An 18,594-nucleotide genomic window follows, 5' to 3' on the forward strand; every position below is an offset into this window, starting at 1 on the left:
GGAGAGGAAAAACTGAAGAGAAGACATGATAAGTTTTAAAAAACATAAGCGTTGCTCTTAACAGGAAGAAAACAATGTGTTCTCTGTATCTATGAATATAATGAGAAATAATTGGTGTACACACAAGAAAGATTAAGCTTAGATATTAAAACAGAGTGACCAGTAGCAAAGGTTGCTTAGAGAGGCTTCTGAATCTCCAGCATTGAACATCTTTAAACACAAGACAGACAGATGTTTTTCAAGAGTGGCATGGGTATGACACTGTCTTGTGACAGGTAAATGGCTTTGGATGGTCTCTTGAGATCTCTTCTAGCTCTCAGATAATTTATGATCCCATTAACATTTTATTTGTTGTCGGTGAAGAGTTTTTAAAATCAGTATACCCAGTGTAGAAAAATATTTATTTTCCAGCTCCCAGTATTTGAGAATTTGTCTCTCTTAACCTACAATACCTTACAAGTGGAGCACCTTCAGAGTATTTATACTGCTTTTGTTTGTCAAGTGTTACTGCTGACAACTGTACTGCTCATAACCTGTGTGGAGCAGCCATTACATGACATGTGTATTGCTATTAGGAAGACTGTCATTTCTGAGAAGGCTGCTGCTTGAGTTTTCTGGTGTGTTGGAATCCTTGTATATGGACAATTTTGGTGCCCAACATGAAATAAAAGACATTTCCAGAACTGTTCCATTGGACTCTTTCTCTTGCAATTTGAACTCTGACCATTGTAAGCATGCCTATAAATATTCATACATTAGTCCTGCAAAGACGACTTGAACATCAAGGGAAATATTAAACTGTTACCTTGTCTCATGGAATTCTTTAATTTTTTAGAATTTGACAAACATGAGGAAGAGCTAATGTGTTTTTCATGTACTCCAGGAAGCCAGAAGATTTCAGAACATTGATAAATCATGGCAGAGAATTATGCAGAGAGCCCATGAAACAACAAACATTGTGCAGTGCTGTGTTGGAGATGAGACTTTGGCACAGTTATTACCACATTTGCTGGAACAGTTGGAAATCTGTCAGAAATCACTGACTGGGTATTTGGAAAAAAAACGGTTAATATTTCCAAGATTCTTTTTTGTATCTGACCCTGCTCTTCTGGAAATCCTTGGTCAAGCATCTGATTCCCACACTATTCAGGTACAAGTAATAAAGCAATAATGTTCTTATGGTCAATATTAGTAAGTGAGGACCATGGAGGATTTTGTTATTTAGTTGAGAAAATTTCTTTCACTTATGAAAAGATTTATAGAATCTTCTAATACAGCATTTAAAGGCAAAGTAAGAATGCCGTATCAGATCAGTTTATGGAGCTTTTTTTTTTCTGATTCTGTTGTAGGCACATTTATTAAGTTTGTTTGACAATGTTAACCGAGTGGGATTTCATGAAAAAAACTACGACCAGATTTTATTGTTTGAATCTCAAGAAGGAGAGCAGGTCAATATTATTGAACCAGTTTTAGCTCAGGTAATGGAAGTGTATATTGCAGTTTTTCATGACTTCATTTAAAGTAGATTTATATTTTGGAGACCAACAGTATCGTATCATGCTATTATTTGACTAGCTGAATGAAAACCTTCCAATGTGATCAGCAAGAACAAAGGCCAGAAAGGACAGGACATTTGTGTCATTCTGTAATGACTACTTTACCTGGTTTTTCAGCAGTACTGACGTGAAGTGCCAAATCCATCACATATCTCTAGAAGGGCAGTGGAGCAGGAGGAGAGGAATCTTTGAAACATTAGAGAATAACAAAAAGGGAAATGGGAGTATGAAGGCCTGGGAAAAAAGTTGCGTAGGGCATTTTCTCATTGTGAATTATTCATAAACTAATTCTTTAAAAGTACTTTCTTGTTTATTTCAGGGCAATGTGGAATTCTGGTTAGGTCAGCTGCTGAATGGGATTAGGAAAACAATCCACACCATCATTAGACAGGCATCAATGGCCATTAGCGATTCAGGATTTAAGCTGTATGACTTTCAGGCAATGTTTCCTGCGCAAATAGGACTTCTGGGAATTCAAATGATCTGGACCAGAGATGCAGAGAATGCACTGAACAGTACCAAAACAGACAAAAAGGTAGTATTTAATGAATCTTTGGGGATTAATTAAAAGCATTGTTTGGAACACTGCATATTGTGAAAAGTTAAAAGTAACATGTAGGAAAAAGCACAAAATACTAGTTAAGTAACCAGAAAAACAAATAAACTAACAGGAAAACAGAATGATAAAAAATGTGTTAAGAGGTCACACTTTGTCATCATCCCCCAGCATGTGCTTTAGAATTGTTCCTAATCCTGTGATTTTCTCTATTGTTCTGTCAGTGCAGTCATCTTGGGAAGGGACAATTTCTCAGTTTGGGAATATAAAGAATCTTATCCTATTACTTTCCTAAAATCAAATTTGGAAAGAAATAAGAGCTCCCCAAATTTGGGGAAATAAATGTGCTTCATGGACATTGGTCTATTAGACTCGTGTATTAGATTCTTCAGTTGATGACCTCTGTTTTTTAGGAAAGGGAAAGAATAGAAGCTATTTGAGAAGGTGCTGGTTTAATCTCAAACATGTAGAGAAGACACTGTTAACACCAAGGTCTTATTACTAACACTAAATCTATGAAGGAGGAAGGAGAGGATGTGACCTAAAGAGTTGCAAATTACCATTAATCAAGAATATGCAGAGATTGGTCTAAGAACTAGAAACACCATCCTACCATAAAAGTAGATGCACGGGAATGATACCACGCTGTACTTTGATACTGAATGAAAACTCTAGACTATGGAGAAGACCACTTAGTGCCACATTTTCTGCATTGTACAAAGTTTAAAAAGGGCATAGACCTACTTTTAGTCCACTCCAGTTCATGTACTAACTAGACACAAAGATTCTTTTGCATTAACTAGAAAAGAACTTTTGTTTTGGGGGGATGAACTGTGTGTATATGTTTGGGGGGAGGGGAGGTTGTTTAGTTCTCCTTTAGTTTTGCATTGTTTTTAGCATTCTTTTCTCAGCAAACAGTGTGAGTTTTAGGTTTTGCATCTATTTACAGGAAGCTAGTGTGATTGTTCTCTCGCATGTTTGGAACAGGAGTATGTATGAGCTGCCCTTTCTGAAACCTCAGTGCTTTATAATTTGTTGTGTACCAGGAACATCACTGATAGGCTGATGCTGTTTACATAAGTCAGTATTGTATAGTCAGTATTGTATTTTGTGGAATTTTATAACAGAATCTGGTGCCACAAAAGAAATTATTATTTTAGCATTGGCATCTAAAATTACACTACATTTCCCCCCTCCTCTGGTTAAAGGATGTGATAAATCTCCAGGTTCCCATTTCCCCTAAAGAGTAGATACTGCTTGCGCTGAGTGGCAATACCCAAAACCAGAGACTGATGGTTCTGAAAATATGCAGGGGTGCAGTCAGCTGAAGATATAATGTATAATAGAAGAAGTAACAGTCGTGGAATAAAATCTTATGATGTAACCTGTTCACCTAGATATAACCTTATTGTACTCTGTTGCACTAAGAATGCATGCATGGAGGGCAGCCTGCAAATCCAAATTTAGGATTCCAAGCCTAGTAAATACAAAGGAGATCATAGATGTCATGGGCCCATACATATGCAGATGTTTTTTGTTTTTTGTTCTAAACATTGGAAGAAAAAATGATGTCTGTATTAATATGGCCGTTCTTGCTATGTGGAAAAGGTAATGCACACAACAAATCAGAAGTTTTTGGAAATGTTAAATGATATGATTGACATGACAACACACAATCTGACAAGAATGGAGCGGACAAAATATGAAACTTTAATCACCATTCATGTGCACCAGAAGGATATCTTTGATGATTTGGTAAGTTTTTGAAAACGTTTAAGGGACTTTCTGTATGGAATTTTTTGCACATATAAAAAAATTATAAACAAATCTTACAATCTGTTTTCTTTGAGTAGCTCTGACATAAATGCTGTGTAACAACATATCAGATTTAGTTTGATTTCATATAGATGTCATGCAGAGATAAGAGTGAATTATATATAGGTATGTTCATAGGTTCAGACTTCAGTTTTTAAAATGGTTGTTGATAACCATCATGCACAAATTCCCTGTGAGCAAAACAGTTTAACTTTTTAAATTAAACTATTCTCTCAAATTGAATATTTAATATATTATTTAATTGAAATGTAAATGGAAAAAAAGTCCCTTTATTATTGCTATCCATCACGTGATTTCCAGCCTAGCCTATGTGTTGATTTAAGGTAATAGTTATTCAAAGGTTAAAGTGGTGAGGCTCCATATATTTGAAAAGGGTAGCAACAATAACCAGAACAAATATTCTGATTTTTTTTATAATTTAGTTGCATCAGGCTTCCTTTAGATAAGTATATTGAATACATGAAACTGTAATTACAAAATAGAAGCAAAATATCTTTCAAAAAGCTTGCATGATGCAAAGGTCAATAATTCAATACAGCATTGTTTATGTATACATGTTAGAAAGATAAAAATTAAGTGCATGTGTAAAGATAGATAGAAAATCTTAAAGAAAAAACCTGAATGTTAGAAAGAAAACTGCCAGCTTCTAAGATAGGCATGGGGTTTTTTCCTCTGCCTGTAATTTTTAATTTATTTTCATAATTATTTTCTTAATGGGACATTTCATTATCAATTAATTTAATGTCATATCATAATATTAAATTACAGAAGATTGGTTAAATTTAAAGGGTCTGTATGTGAAGTAAAAAGCAGGGGCAAATCCAAAACTGGGGAAAAGATTCTTAATTGGTACATGTAATACTACCCTTTTCTCTCAAAACATTCTATTCCCTGCTAAACATGTCCTTTTGTGATTGAGAGAAAATAGAGGGAAGTGGCTGAGAATTCAGAACCTCCTCTTCACCTCACACCATGTCTGCAAGGCTGATAACCAGGACTACATATTCCATAAGAGGCCAGTGGTTTTGAGATCAAGTGTCAAAAATAATGAATCAAGATCTATTAATCTGCCACAACTCTAAATATGTGTGGCAAGTTCATACTGAAAAATACATCCTAAATAAACAAACACATAAACACATATACAATATATTCAAGCGTTGTCCATGATTTAGTATTTCTGTAAGTAATAGCACCAGATACCATGCAGTGTAACCAGTATTGTTACTTAGTTTTTTATGAATTTTTCCATCACTGTTCTTCAATATCTCTGTATCACACAATTCCTAATCTCTGTACACAATTCAGAGGAAAATCAAAGTGGTCAAAAGGTTCAGAGCACGTCATAGACAGGTTTGAAAAGATGATTCTGGATATCTTGACTCCTGACAGATTCTGTGCTTGTTCTTCCAGCTCTTGAATTTATGCATAGTAGATTTTTTTTTTCTGTATGGAATTTAAGATGAATTTGTTATATTGTTTCATTGCTGTATTCATTATTTTTCTTTTCCGTTATAGGTCCGTATGAATATTAAATCTCCGTCTGATTTTGAATGGCAAAAACAGTCTCGATTTTATTTTCTTGAAGACTTGGATAAATGCATTATCCAAATCACTGATGTAGAGTTCACCTACTGCAATGAATACTTAGGGTGTACAGACAGGCTTGTTATAACTCCCTTAACTGACAGGTAGTTATAAATAGAATGCAGTGCATAGTACTGGAACTAAGATTTAATTCCTTTGATTTAATTCCTTTAACTTTCATGAATCAGAATTCTTTCTTTGGTTGCACTATAATGCTGCAGTATCTCTGGTGAACAGCAGAGGCCAGTGCTTATATATTCAGCTAGCGAAAGCAGGCGTCCCTAGGAGGGGTCTTGAATTCTCTTTCAGTTTTTGCTTGAGCTGTATGTGGTGGGGTAGGCATTGAGAAACTTGTGCCCAAGATAAATACACCTGAATGCCATACACTTCACCGACCTACACAGAGTGGATCTAGAAAAAAATATATTGCTGCTTTCAATAGGTTAGTAGTTGCATGAGAATTTAGTATTACAGCAAGTGATTCATTTGAAGTCACCCTAGAGGAAAAAGCAGTAACTCAGGACATAACATTGAATTACTAGTGCCAATATGGTTTTAAGCAAGGCCTATGGAGAATTACACAACTACAAACGCAGAAAAAGCTTTGAGGGCAAATCATAAGGAGAACTTTTTACTGCTGGAGTGTTAGTTATACAGCACATTGCAAACTCCATTAAATACATGTTTTCCTAAAGTACTTGGTAGTGCTTCAGCTAGGCAAGAAGCAGATGTATTTGTTATGCCAGAGCTTGTTCTTTTAAGTGTGGATAGGAATGTCAAAATACTGTGCATGTTCAGTCATTTGTGGCGTGAAGAATGACTGCAGGCCGTTGAATTAATGCTGGGATTGTCTTTGCACTCTCTGTGCTGCTAGATTTTATTTACTAGTGAAATTTCAGACTTTTGGCAATTTCTGAACCAAAATTATGCCCAGTGAGCTTTTTAAGAGAGCCAAAACCCTATGCTTGGCTACCTGGCTTTTAATATGTAATACGCATCTGCCAAATTCTGTTATGTACCATACTATTCCTATGCTAGAGATCTGTTTGCAGCAGTAAACACGCAGTTGATTAGTAGGTATGGCAGCACTACCACTCAGACAATATTTTTGCCCACTGGGAGAGACAGTATCAAGAAAATGTCATTCAAAATGTGTTCACAGAATTAAAATGCAACCTAATTGGTTAGGGATTGATTCAAGGTGCTATGTCAGACGAGATTGAAAACTAGGGCAGGGTGGCATTATTGAAGAAAATTAGTCTTTTGAATGAGTTTAAACTATAATAATAACAACAAAAAAGAACATTGGTATCTGTCTTTGGGCAAACCTAGAAAACCCAAACAGAGCTGCAGGGATTGGTGTCTATCCACTGTCATATAATGAAAGAGTATTTGAAGCAGAGATGTTTTCTAGTGTTGGCATGGGAAACTTATGCAGCTAAGCAGTATTGCATAAGAACAGATTTTATTCCCCTCCTAGGCTTTTGCCATTTTGATATTTTTAATATTGCTATATAGACTTGTATGAGCTTCTGACAATTTTCAAGTAATTATATCTTTGCTTTCCGTTAATCAACTTGGAGTCAAGTGCTGTTTGGCTAATGATTTTGTATTCAGAAAGATTTCTGAAGCACATGATCAATACACACAGGCAGTAGTACATTACATTAAGATAATGGGACTGAAATTGAGTGCTCCTAAACATCGTGTCAGACATAGACCATGTCATGGCAGGTACAAAAAAATGAAATGCAAGTTCTATTTAGGACTTGTACTATGTATACAGTTTGTCCTTATCTCATTTTCAGTAGCAAAATTGTTAGGAGTGTGTTAACTGAGTGCCTGTTAACTGATTACTGAGTAATAAGATGATAAAGCATTATTACTGCTATTATATTAGAATGAGTACTGTATTATTTTATGGGAAGTGATACTAGCTGGCATCATTTGGGTTTTTTCAGTGCCCATTTTCTCTCCCCAGATATATCATAAAGCTATTGAGTTTCACAGTGTTAAAATGGGCTTACTGGGATTTTGGAACGTTGTAGGTTAGAACAACAGTCTTCCTACCCCCTTCAGTAGTCTCCACACCATCTGGGGAGGCTGAGACTTAAACCTGAGGATGTCAACCCAGGATGGAGGCTGAAGCAGAATATGGTCCTAGGATTAATGGATGCCTCCTTTTCTTTCTCCATTGCCCATTACAATCTTCCTCCTTGTCCATCTCCTGGAACTCAAAGACCTTGTGACTGGCAGCACTGCTCTGGTTTGGCATGCTGGTAGGGAAAGGGCAAGAATGGGAGCTGCTTCCAGCCTCTATGCCTTCCTATTGCCAGATTAGAGAGCCCATCTTGTGTGCTCTGGGGAGAAAGGAGATGGATGGGAAAAAAGGCAGAAGCCCAGTGGGTCTGGGTGCTGCAGAATGAGGCTGAGTCGTGGAGGGAGGGCGTATGATTAGTGTGAGAAAATCACAATACTACAGTATTTTGGTATTCAGCATTTAGAATTGGCCTGTGCATTTCCTGGGCTGTTGCAGTCATTGCTGCACTGGACGCTTGCTTTTCTTCAGGTGGAGCAAAGTTGGCACCTGGGAACTCCACAGTGTGCAAAGGGGGTGACTGAGGACTTACCACACGGAAGCGCATGCATTTCTGCCCCCTTCCCCAGCTCTGTATAATACAACCGCTGTGGTTACATTAATGGACTTCAGGTAATTAATAGTAGAAAAAGATTAATAAAACTCTTTGTTCTGTCTCTAGGTGTTACATCACTCTGGCACAGGCCCTGGGCATGAGTATGGGTGGTGCACCAGCAGGACCTGCAGGGACAGGGAAAACAGAGACAACTAAAGACATGGGCAAATGCCTGGGAAAGTATGTTGTTGTTTTCAATTGTTCAGACCAAATGGACTACAGAGGACTTGGCCGTATCTATAAAGGTAAGAAATAATCTGCTTTGTTCATTTTAGAGTCATAAGTTTTTATCTCTTCACTAGTGAGTTAGCAATGATTAGTAGGGTATTTTCTTCTCTGTTTCCTCTTATTTCTAGATGCTCATCAACTTTTCCTGATATTTAATTAGTTCTCCTTTTTTTTTAAAACTTTTTTCTTCTTGCATGCTTTCCAGTCTTTTTTTATATTCTTGGATGGTATTTCCTATCTATGTCTTCTTTTCATTTTCTCTTTTAATCCTTTCTACTGATTTTCTTTATGCCTCTATCCTACCCATCCCAAGGGCAGAGGATATTTAGCCCCCCCTTGCCATTTTTCTATCAAGCAAGAGAAACAAATATGAAGCTCAATGATGTTATGCAAAGCAGGGAAACATGCAAAGTGGTGCGGTGTCTTATTTTGAACTCAAGCTTTTTTGAAGCCAGGAAAATGAGGTAGTAGTGAAACTCTGATAACTTTTCATGATAAGCAGAGCTTTGAAGTCAGTTTTGCAAACAGTGATCAGGTGATCCATTATCTGTGGACTGCATTATGTCTATTTTCTTGTGTATAGCTACTACTGGTTATATGGACTGGCAGACCACAGAATGCCACTGTTTTCCTGACTCCTTGGTGATTTCACTTCTTTGTATTAAACCGTTTGTGATGTGTCAGTTCAGACATCTAGCGTCTGTACACTTGCTTTGTTTCTGCCTTCGTATCCTGAGCACTTTGGTAACTTATAGTCATTTCAGATTGAGTCAATAGAGATAACTGCAGCTTGTCATTGCCTCCCTTTAGTAAAACTGGGCACAATTTCTGTGTGTAAGAAAATGAGCTGAGTTTTAGGGCTCAGCTTTCTTTGTTGTTTTTCTATAAGCTGACCATTTTCCATGTAGTATTGTCATCTTATGCAACAAAAGCTAAGTAATACTGTGTAATGTGTCCTTGTTATCTGGCTGCCTCATTTAATGGCATGCTGTTGTTCAATATAAGTTAGGAAAAATGCTTATAGAAGTCAACAAATTCCTGTTCAGGCAACCATGATGCCTGTGACTGCTTACCTCAGTCAATTTGCTAGTGGCATGGTGGCTTACTTCTCAGACAATTTGCCTGGGAATTAGATAATAGATCCAGCTGAATAGAGCCTGAATAGGGTGATTTTTTTCAGCATTCATCAGACTGTTGTTTGTCTGGGAGAAAAAGTAAGATTGTGTTCTTAGATAAGTCACTGATACTTTCATCTGTGAAGGGCAACATTTGCTTTGGACTTACTTTCACAACTTGGAAGGGCCTGGCTTGGTGTCCTGGTTTTGGCTGGGATAGAGTTGATTTTCTTCCTAGTAGCTGGCATAGTGTTGTGTTTTGGATTTAGGATGAGAAGAATGTTGATAAGACACTAATGTTTTCAGTTGTTGCTAAGCAGTGTTTATACTAAGTCAAGGATTTTTCAGCTTCTCATGCCCAGCCAGCAGGAAGGCTGGAGGAGCACGAGAAGTTGGGAGGGGACACAGCCAGGACAGCTGACCCCAACTGTCCAGAGGAATATTCCATACCATATGACGTCATGCCCAGTATATAAACTGGGGGGAGTTGGCTGGGGAGGAAGGGGATTTCTGTTCGGGAACTGAATGGGCATCAGTCAGCAAGTGGTGAGCAATTATATTGTGCGTCACTTGTTTTGTATACTCCAATTCTTTTATTATTATTATTATTATTGTATTTTTATTATTTTTTTTCTTCCTTTCTGACCTGTTAAACTGTCTTTATCTCCAACCCATGAGTTTTACTTTTTTTTCCTCCTTCTCTCCCCCATCCTGCTGGGTGGGAGGGAAGTGAGCGAGCAGCTGTGTGGTGCTTAGTTGCTGGCTGGGGTTAAACCACGACACTTGGAATCACAATTTTTATGTTGAAATGTCTTTAAGATACCTGGTATTTCTTGAAGGGTGGATATACTGAAGTCAGGGAAGAAAATGAACTCTTTTTGGTTTAATAGGAGGAGCAAAGTGAGTTTAGAGGAAGATTCTTAAATGCATATGAGATCTTTAATGGAAAAAAAGACAGTTCTTCACAGCTGCAGAAGCACTTTCATGCAGACTGATAAGAAAGTTTTCATGAAACATACATATATATTTTAGTGCACACATTGAGAAATTCTTCAGAATTCCACATGTCTGCAATAGGCTTTGTACTCCATCACCAGTGTTTTCTCTTCCAAACTTTTCACTTCATCTGGTGCTGTGGGTCAAGTTATCAGATATTAGCACATTTAGCAGTGAGGACAAAAAGGGCGTGTGGAGGTGGTGTTGTCATGTCTGCAGCCATGTTTCCAGATTTCTTCTGGAAGGACAATAAGTTTGATCTTCGGAATAAAGAAATAGAAAAATATAATATAATATAATATACATAACAATATGTTGTATAATATAAAATTATAATTTAAAGTTCTCCTGGTTGGCTCAGAGATGAGGTTCTGTCTCCCCATTTCCCTGTCTTCCTCTCTCTTTTGTTTTCCTGTGCGACTCCAGCTATTCACACGCAGATGGTCTAGTCAAGCTGTCCAAGGCCTCCACTTTCATTTTTGATAGTTCCGGTTTTGAAATTTGAACCAAAAAGTAGGTTCAGATAAAACTGGTCATCTGCATTGGGCCAGAGGTAACCCATGAAATTACCAGGGAAACAAGTGAGAAGGTGAATTTTCAAGTTTTGTATTATATCAAATTCACTGTTGAAATTGCCCAAGAATAGCAAATCAGGGGGACTTCATCACTGTTACTGAAAAGTGTTGGTGAATACCCTTGAGGAAACCTTTTGTCTGTGGTTGTCAGTAGATGAGTATAAAAGTCATGTTTGCTTTGGTTCTGTTTTCTATAGTTACAGTCAAACAACTCCAGTCTTACCTGAAGTACCTTTTTGATATTTAATGCAATATTTAATGTAAGATTTTATATTTATCTTAATTCAGAAGGTGAATAAACAAGTATGGAGCTCTGTAAATTCTTTCAGGACCAAAAAGTACCTTGCAGCTCACTGCTGCTGGGCTGCACTTTGGCTAGACAGAGTTCTGTTTTAGTGAAATTTTCTTCAAATTATGTAACTATAGTTCTATCCCTGTGTAAAATCTTAAGAGATGTGTTGTTTCAAGGGTCAGGCCATACAGCTGTGTATAGATCATAGGGTCACTGACATGGAAAGGGACATGGCACTGCATTGCAGAGATGCATTTTGAAGTCTTTCTGAGGGGGCAGTAGCTAGGCTGTGTGATTCTTATATCATGTGAGCACCAGGTTTGTAGGATATCTGTACTGATTGGGGCGGGGGGTGGGGGGGTGTAACATTTCTTAGACGTAGTTAAAAATCTCTTTAGTCCTGTCCTTTGTTTTCTGCTTTTACTACATTTCTGTATTTGATTACCATAATATGTTCTGTGTGGGGACAGAGATTAATGCGCAGTCTGACAGTGCACAACAAAATTATGTTGTCTTGAAGCTGTTTTGCAGCTGACAGTTTGCTTGCTGTGCCTTTGCTTGTGTCTGTGTGTATATATATATGTGTGTTTTCTTTCCTTTTTCTTTTTAAACACCACCAGAATGAAATAATTTTGCAAGAACTGAATTTATTCAAAGCTGTGGGATATTGGCCTTGCCTGAGAGTCAGGTTTCCTAACTCCATGCAGCAGGTGGCATTATAGAACAAGTGATTTTTTTATTTTTTTTCCCCAAGGAAAAATTGTTTGGTTAGAACTGAACCTCAACATTCTATAGAGGAAGTAATTTCAAATGCCTTTAATATACAGATAGTAAGTGTACGAGACAATATTATGTGGAAGAAAGTTTCTTTGTTAAAAATATCCAGCTCTAGGGCTCTTCCTTGTTGCATCCCGAAGAGTAGATATTGATGTTTAATAAACAAAGTAGAAAAACCACTTTTTTTGGTTTTTTTTTCCCAGAATCAATCCAAGTAGTCATATAACACATGTAACAAAAGGGGCCAAATGCATTTGAAAAATCTCTGCAAAAATTTTCTATCAGGGAGCAGCAAGAACGGGGCAGCTCCATGAAGGAATACAAGCCAGGAGCCCATGGTGACCACCACACAGGCAGGGGCAGGGACTTCACTGACCAGGGAGGGCACAGTCCCACAGTGCCTGAGCAGGGCAGGTTGGTGACAGCTTGTTCCATCAGCTGTCCAGTGACCATCAGACAAGGTGAAATAACAAGCTGGGTCCAGGGTCCATCTAGGAAGTTCAGTCAGAAACAGAAGGAGGCAGGGCTGGAGGTAAGACTATGGATAGTTCTGGGGTCCTCTAGGAAGTTCAGTCAGCAAGTCAGGGTAACAGGAGGTAGGGCTGTGCCCACCCTACGTACAACATAGCCCAGACCTTCCAGAGCTGAAATGGAGCTCCTGGACTGGAGGGCAGAGAGTATAGGTAGGAGCCCCAGGTAAGGCTGGTCAGGGCAATTAAGGCTAAGAACATTAGTTAAAGGACTTGCTGCCGCACCAGTGAAGTCAAGGAACAGTCTTCATTTGTTTTTAAACACAGTAGGATTGAGTCATGTTTTAAATTTGGTACCTGTCTATAGAATTACTTTAAGCGTTGCATCATTATGGCATTGTGGTATTTGTATATATTCCACTTGCTTTTAAATTTTGTAATTAGGTCCATGTAACTTTTTATTTTCTTCAAATTCTTTTCTTTTGGAGAATGTTTTTCCTTATAATATCACAGAAATTAGTTAGAAGACATTTAGGAAAAAGATTATATATGGAATGGAACTGAATTTCATGGGAGATCTGCAGTATTGCCCTGGCTGAATCAAATCTTAAAGAGCCAATTTTAGCTGTACTACCATTGGTTTTGATCTGGTGTGACTCCACTAATTTTGTTGAAGAGTTCTTCCAAAATTACATGGGTTAAAAAGGCCAATCAATGCAATAATATTAAAAGAAGTGGTTAATGGGCATGAAAAAAGGTAAAAAATGAATGTAAGAATTATTTTCACATTTTTTTTCTTTTTTTTGCTATCTGCAAAAACTGACAAGTATTGGGTTGGCTATGATAGCTAATCAGAGTAGAAGAGGGGCAGAGAAGAAACATAAAAGTGGCCTCAAGGAGATTTGGAGTAAGATTAGGGTTTCTAGAGGAATATCTTAAAGAGCAAGAGAAGATCAGACAAGGAACAGTAGAGGGAAGGGAAGAAGGATAATATGAGCAGAACAGGCCAGAGCAAAGACAAGAGAAGAGAAAACATGAAAGAGAAAACAAAACGAAGTGAAAAAGTATTTATTAATAGCATTACTATTGATTTTTGAGTACTTTCTCTTCCATTAGCTTAAGTGTATTAAGGAATTAACATTACGCATAAACCACCCCTTGATTTATTTTGCCAGTGCTATAGGCATTGCCATGTAAAGTATGGGGATTCGGGGAAGCTCTGGGCATAGCTGTTCAACATTGCAAATACACAAATGCCTTTTCTTGGACATGTGCTATATTTCTGCATTTAGCACTGCTTTCAGAAGGCTTAAGCCAAACTGAGCTCCACCAGTCCAGTGGAGTGAATTAAACACCTCTGAACATTTGTTTGTAGCACCAGTTAAGGTACTGACCCAGGTCCTTGCTAGACCCAGGCAATAAGACATATTAGTCCACTGTGGGCCTTGGAAAGGGAGGAGGTGGAATGGATGGAGTTTCTGCTTTTTCTCTTGTGAAATGGGCATGGAATAGCAGGGGATTATGTAGCTTTCCCACTACTACTCTGGCAAGCTGCCACTGTAGACTCTCCTATTTCAATCCTGCTAACATGATACAGAAGGAGGAGTGCTTGACTCTCCCCAAAGACATTCATTTCATGATGTTTATGAGTACTAATATCTTTCTAGAACTCCACGGCCTGTTCCAAATAACAGTTGTGACTTCAGATTCCTCCCTCTTGAACAGCAGGCTGCTATTCTCCCACAATTTTTGACCTATGAATTAATTGTTATAAAATGCTACAACGCTTCTGTCACAAATGTAGTGATTTCTGATTTGATTCTGTGCTTTCATTTAGGTAGGTGTCTCCCAAACTCATCTTTGACAATTTCACCCCCTGCATAGATGAGTTTCCAGGCTATATGCATGTTTATGCTACTAGGTGCTATATACAGTATTATTGAACACTTTGTGCCTTATGGTTGCTATAAAAGTGTAGAGTTCTTTGTAAAGAAGCTTGTATATCTTTCTTCCAAGGCATAATTCTTTTTCTGGGTGTCATTAATGCACAGCCCAATTTATTCTGAGTTTTTACTTCTCTCTGTGTTCATACTCTCTGTTCTTCTTATGTTACATTAAGTTGTATAGAACATGCTGTATTTTATATATAAATCATTCTTGTTTGTTCTGGTATTTTAACAAAATATTATTCTTTTTGCTTTTTTAGGTTTAGCCCAGTCAGGTGCATGGGGTTGCTTTGATGAATTTAACCGCATTGAACTTCCAGTTTTATCAGTAGCTGCTCAGCAGATATATATTGTACTTCAGTGTAAGAAAAATAAGAAACCTCAGTTCATTTTCACTGATGGTGATGTTGTTGACATGGACAGAGAATTTGGTATATTTCTGACTATGGTATGTGTGTGAATATGCTTAAATGGCATCACTGTGAAAAGTCTTTCCTATTTCATTTCCCATTGAAATTTCCCTGTTGAAATCATCAGAACTGTCTGTTAAAAAATAGTGAATACAATTTGAACAATAATTTGGTCAAATAATAATGATGATATTTTCTCTTGCCCATATTTTTAACTGGAACTTAGGACTTGAGGTATGCAATTATCATTAACTACATATTTTAAGGGCTTTTTTAGTTGAATATTTGACAGATTGAGACTACACCCAACCCTCTCATATTTTTAGTCAAAGTCTGCCAAAATAAAACAGACCACTGTAAGGACTACTGTAGTTGGTCTGGTCGGTATTTCACCACCTGTGAAGATTTTTTGACCACAATCCTTCTATATGACAGCGTGAAGGAAACCACCCTCGCTTTAGTTCACTGGCCTCCTGATGATTTATCTTTGGTGCCTGTGGACTGCTTCTAGCAGTGCAGGAGGCAAAGAAGCAGGAAAGGGGAAAAATACCTTAAAAGCATCTTTGTATCTCCCCCTCCTTAGCTGTAGGCTACATACCCACAACTCAAAATAGAAGCATTTGTCTTTATTTTAAGGTTTCCTACTTTTGAAAAGGTGTTAATATTATCACTTTAAAAAGAGGGCAAATCAGTGGCATACAAAGGTCAGTGGGAAGGCAATTTGGAAACAGCTAGAAGAGTTTAAGAAGTTATCACTGCATAGCCAGACTACTGTTGTCACGCCTGAGCCATGCAGTAGTCACACAAATGACTTGGACATCTTCAGTGAAAGGTCAGATCCGTTAGTTTAAATTATATTCAGGAATGGCTTGCACTGCTTGACTGACTTTGCGCTGCAATGGTCTGGGAATGCTCACAAGGGGCAGTAACCTCCAGCACTGAAACACTATCAAGACCCAGAGGAACTAACCCTTTAAAACAACTCCAACAAGATCTGTAAGTGATTGTCTGTCTATGCCTGTGTGTCTTGGGCATCTCCAGATAACACATGTGGTACCATATACTTCATGAACTGCAGTATTTAGGCAACTGTATAGTGATGTGTAATTTTGACATGCTCAAATTACCCTTTGTAATCTGGCATGTGCTCCTGTGTTTGCCAAATAATTATCAGAAAAGATAAACCTTCCTATCCTGCTTTCATTATATAATATTTTATTTTATATTTTGCATTTTTCAGAACCCTGGCTATGCAGGACGACAGGAACTTCCAGAAAATCTAAAGATTCAGTTTCGCACAGTTGCTATGATGGTGCCTGACCGTAGCATTATTATGCGAGTCAAGCTGGCAAGTGCTGGTTTCCGAGACAACCAAGTCCTTAGTCGAAAATTCTATACACTCTACAAACTCTGTGAAGAGCAGTTATCTAAACAGGTAAAATAAATATTTGTCCAACTGTAAGCTGTCACTGAAAGGGTATGTAGAGAATATACTTTCATAGAATATGTAAATTTTTTTACAGTCATGAACCTATTCATTTTTTAAGGTTTTCAGTTTCAAGTTCTAGAAACAGAGTCTGAAATCATCACATTGTTTTTATTTTTCACACTAATTTGCATGGTAAAGGAAGTTTGATTTGTGATTTTTAAATGGAGTGCAGTTATTGGGGAAGTTATGAGGAACGGTGTATATTGCTCTGCTGAACTTTGTAGAGGATAAATTTTTCAGTCTCCTCACTTATGAAGGCTAGATCTATTGGAGAGGCAGTGTAAGATCTATAAATAACTGAAGAGTGCCTAGAAGGCACGTCTTGCTGAGTGCTACCAGAAAAGTGTTATTCTGTTTGGTATGGGGTATTTAAGCAGAAACAAAGGATAAAGCTGCTTTTAAGAACAGAACTAGTTGTTTCCTTGTGAATGCCCTGTGCTGGCTGTCCACTAGAGGGTCTCAAAGAGAAACCAAATGAATGGTAGTTGCAGCTCAAATGCCTGCTTTGGTTGGATCCTAATGAACCTGGGCATGTTGACTACATTTGCTGTTATATTATTTCAGTTCTATACCACATATTTATTAGTGACTATGTTGACTTCCATGCAGAAATCTTGGACTACACTGGAATAAGATAATGGTGCATCATATCGTCCTCTTTATTTCAGAGTTAAAACAAAAAAGTACAGATTTGGATTTTCTCTTCCTTTCTCCCTACCTCTGTAATTTCACTGTCAATATATATAACCAAACTGGATTCCAATTTTCACTTCTCTCAGGTTTCTTTTTCTGGGAGAGGTTTATGTTGTAGACTGGCTTCTAAAGGGTCATATTTGCTACTGGCTTCCCTGTAATATTGCCCAGGGTGTCTCCATTAGCCTTCAACTTAGTTTTTAGGCAATCTGAATCACCCTATATTGATCTAGCATCACTAGTGTTAGTCCATTTGTTGCTGTCTAACCTACTCTCTCAGTACTGTCATCTGCCTGTGTTTTATAGTTACCAGGCTTATAGGCTGCATTTGTCAGAGCCTCATTTTGCAAGAGCTCTCTCTTAAGTGGAATTTGTGAACGTTGTTTAGGAAATTTTTTTTCCCTCAGACTTGGCCTCAGTAGGATTAAATTTTCTCATTGCTTCAGTTTGTGTGGTCATTTTTGTCCTGGACATGATTTTTTCCTTCACTGTGGAATAGACGTTTAAGCAGGTATCAGAAATTTGGCCATCTACCTCTGCAAAAGTGCTTTGCTTGTTTTGTGTTGTCATGGGTGTTAGAACTGGTTCACTCCTGGACAGAGTACTTAAAAATAACACACACACGCAAACAGAATTTAACTGTGTATAAAGCTTATTTTAACTATCTTAACGGTGTACAATGTTTTGTACATGACCATTGCTGCATCTGCACAAAGAGTTTCTATGTGTAGTTTGGTCACGTCTGCAGCAGAAAGTGCCCTTGATTCTCTGAGACAGTAAGATTCTCCACTCAGCGTGTTAATCAACATATTGAAGCATATAAGTAGTGCTTATCAGTTGGCCTAGGGATCGTAGGAACTGCCTGGAGGACTCTGCAGAACTGTCTGAAATTCTCATCTGTAGAACTCCTGTACCAATTAGTAAAATGCTTTGTTGTGAAGGCATGTAGCTCAATCACCTTGTCTCAGGTCAGTCCTTTGTCTCATCTATACTGATGCTAGCAAGGGAGTTCCTTGATATTAATTAATGGAAACTAATGACCAAGTGCTCTGGGTGTGCACATGGGCACAGCCCTGGCACCCAGCTGCATCACAATTATATAATTGAATTTTATGCTTATATCTCACTTATAACTTAAATTCCGTTGGTTTTACTATACAAGCCATGATGTCTCAGGGAACAGTAGTCCGTGTGTATTTATAGTTTCTTCAGAACCCTTGCCATGGTTTAACCTCAGCTAGCAACTAAGCACCACGCAGCCGCTCACTCACTCCCCCCCATCCAGTGGGATGGAGGAGGAAATCGGGAAAAAAAAAGTAAAACTCCTGGGTTGAGATAAGAACGGTTTAATAGAACAGAAAAGAAGAAACTAATA

The 18,594-nt window shown here is 37.8% G+C and overlaps 1 protein-coding gene across 1 annotated transcript in view; it reads left to right on the forward strand.

Moving 5' to 3' along the window:
* The window catches only part of LOC126051190 (dynein axonemal heavy chain 5-like), a 160,869-nt gene that overhangs the window by 41,296 nt on the left and 100,979 nt on the right, over positions 1-18,594 (forward strand). Inside the window, exons 32-39 of the mRNA XM_049830108.1 lie at positions 884-1,150; positions 1,350-1,478; positions 1,876-2,091; positions 3,721-3,867; positions 5,467-5,639; positions 8,295-8,473; positions 14,888-15,075; positions 16,278-16,472. Of these exons, the coding sequence (XP_049686065.1) occupies positions 884-1,150; positions 1,350-1,478; positions 1,876-2,091; positions 3,721-3,867; positions 5,467-5,639; positions 8,295-8,473; positions 14,888-15,075; positions 16,278-16,472 (1,494 nt within the window). The remainder of the gene's footprint in view (positions 1-883; positions 1,151-1,349; positions 1,479-1,875; positions 2,092-3,720; positions 3,868-5,466; positions 5,640-8,294; positions 8,474-14,887; positions 15,076-16,277; positions 16,473-18,594) is intronic.

The sequence above is a fragment of the Accipiter gentilis genome, chromosome 27 (genome assembly GCF_929443795.1).
Source record: "Accipiter gentilis chromosome 27, bAccGen1.1, whole genome shotgun sequence".
NCBI lineage: Eukaryota > Metazoa > Chordata > Aves > Accipitriformes > Accipitridae > Astur > Astur gentilis.